The sequence below is a fragment of the Dasypus novemcinctus genome, chromosome 30 (assembly GCF_030445035.2).
Source record: "Dasypus novemcinctus isolate mDasNov1 chromosome 30, mDasNov1.1.hap2, whole genome shotgun sequence".
Taxonomy (NCBI): domain Eukaryota; kingdom Metazoa; phylum Chordata; class Mammalia; order Cingulata; family Dasypodidae; genus Dasypus; species Dasypus novemcinctus.
Genome location: NC_080702.1, coordinates 46,102,233 through 46,104,078, shown reverse-complemented (window position 1 = coordinate 46,104,078; position 1,846 = coordinate 46,102,233). Strand labels below are relative to the sequence as shown.

General features: G+C 38.5%; 1 protein-coding gene across 1 annotated transcript; it reads right to left on the bottom strand.

The window, feature by feature from the left end:
• Positions 1–581: 581 nt before the first annotated feature.
• On the bottom strand, positions 582–1,517 carry LOC131276870 (olfactory receptor 7A17-like). Its single transcript, XM_071212804.1, has one exon. It carries the CDS (start codon positions 1,515–1,517, stop codon positions 582–584), a length of 936 nt encoding a protein of 311 aa, XP_071068905.1.
• Positions 1,518–1,846: the final 329 nt, after the last annotated feature.

Below are 1,846 nucleotides of genomic sequence, written 5' to 3'. Positions count from 1 at the left end.
TAAGGGGGATTATTAGTCAGATTTTTAAACTCTTCTTTATAGTTATATATGAACAAATATATAAAAGAAAGCACTGAACAAAAAAGAGGAAAAATATATCTTGGTATTAAATAAATAACTAGATTGACAAATGCCTGCTCTTTAAAATTAATGATGCAATTTTGAACAAAGGCAGATATTGTTTTCAGAGGGAGCATATTCATTGAATATTATATTCATTATATTCATTATATTCATTGAATATTCATTATATTCATTGACAGCCCTGGAAGTATTCAAGCAAAAAAGAAAGGTGATAAAATAAAACAATATAGAAAATGCAACACATTCCTCTACACCAGTAACTAAACTCCTTAAACATGGATATGAAGCTAGCAATGCCAAGAAGAAATTTCTCATCATCAAAAACAATAAGTTGATCTCATAACACACAGTTTGATTGAAATTTTTACTTCACAGTATTTGAAGTCATCTGGATTCTTGGCAGGTTTACATCCATGACCTGTCTAATGAAAACAGATTTCTTGTTCTGAGGGTTCGAAAGGTGCTAAAACAGCTTTTCAGCCACCAGAGAACTAATGTCACTTTTCAGACTTTCCTCCAAAGCATTTGTTCAGAGCCCCCCTTATGTCTTTATTCCTCAGACTGTAGATGAAGGGGTTCAGCATAGGAGTGATCACAGTGTACATCACTGAGGCTGATGAACCTGAATGTGTGTTGTGTGAAGCAGCAGAACTTATGTACATCCCTACGCCTGTACAATAAAATAGGGAGACCACCAAGAGGTGAGATACACAGGTGGAAAATGCTTTATACTTCCCCTGAGCTGATGAGATTGCACGTATGGAGGAAACAATCTTAGAGTAAGAGAAAAGTATCCAACCAAGGGGACTCCCTCCCATCACTCCATGTATTAAATACATTGCTAAGCAGTTGAAAAAAGTGTCAGAACAGGCAAGTTGGATCATCTGACGAAGTTCACAGAAAAAGTGTGGGATTTCTGCATGTGTGCAAAAAGACAGCCATAATACCTTTAACCCTTGTAAACAGGAATGTATAAAGCTCATGATCCAGGACCCCAGAACCATCAGGACACAGATCTGGGGGTTCATGATGACTGTGTAGTGAAGGGGGTGGCAGATGGCCACAAAGCGGTCATAGGCCATCACGGCCAGAAGGAAGTCATCCAACCCTGCAAAGATCGTGAAAAAGTACATCTGGGTGATGCAGCCTGTGTAGGTTATGGCTCTGCTCTGTGCCTGGATGTTCACCAACATCTTTGGGACAGTGGTGGAGGATAAACCGATGTCACAAAGGGACAGGTTGGAGATGAAGAAATACATGGGTGTGTGGAGGTGAGAATCAGTGATGAAGACCAGGATTATGAGCAGGTTCCCAAAGATGGTGAGCAGGTAAATGGACAGGAACAGCCAAAAGAGGAGGGGCTGCACTTCTGGATCCTCTGAAAATCCCAGGAGAAAAAATTCTGAAATTTGTGTTTCATTTCCAAGTCCCATATGGTTGATGAGACCAAGAAGAAATAGAAAAGAACTTGGGTAGTTTTTAAAAAAACAGATAATACTATCCAAACAGAAACACTACATCGTCTATCCCTTCAGTGAAAAATATAATATCTAAATTGTTTATATGGATCTTATCCCTTTAGTTTATTTCTAGTGTCACCTCTGATTAGAAATTCCTTCCTCCAAACTCAGTCTTTACCAAAGATTCATGCACACTACAGATGTCATGAGAAATTCATTCTTTGTGAAAATATATTGAGTTGTAAGTAAGGGGCAAGTAGAATTGTGGCAATGAGTCCACAATGCTGTAATTGAAAAGTCCC

What these genes read in the sequence shown, in the direction of transcription:
- LOC131276870 (XM_071212804.1), bottom strand. Translation starts at nt 1,517, where the DNA reads ATGGGACTTGGAAATGAAACACAAATTTCAGAATTTTTTCTCCTGGGA.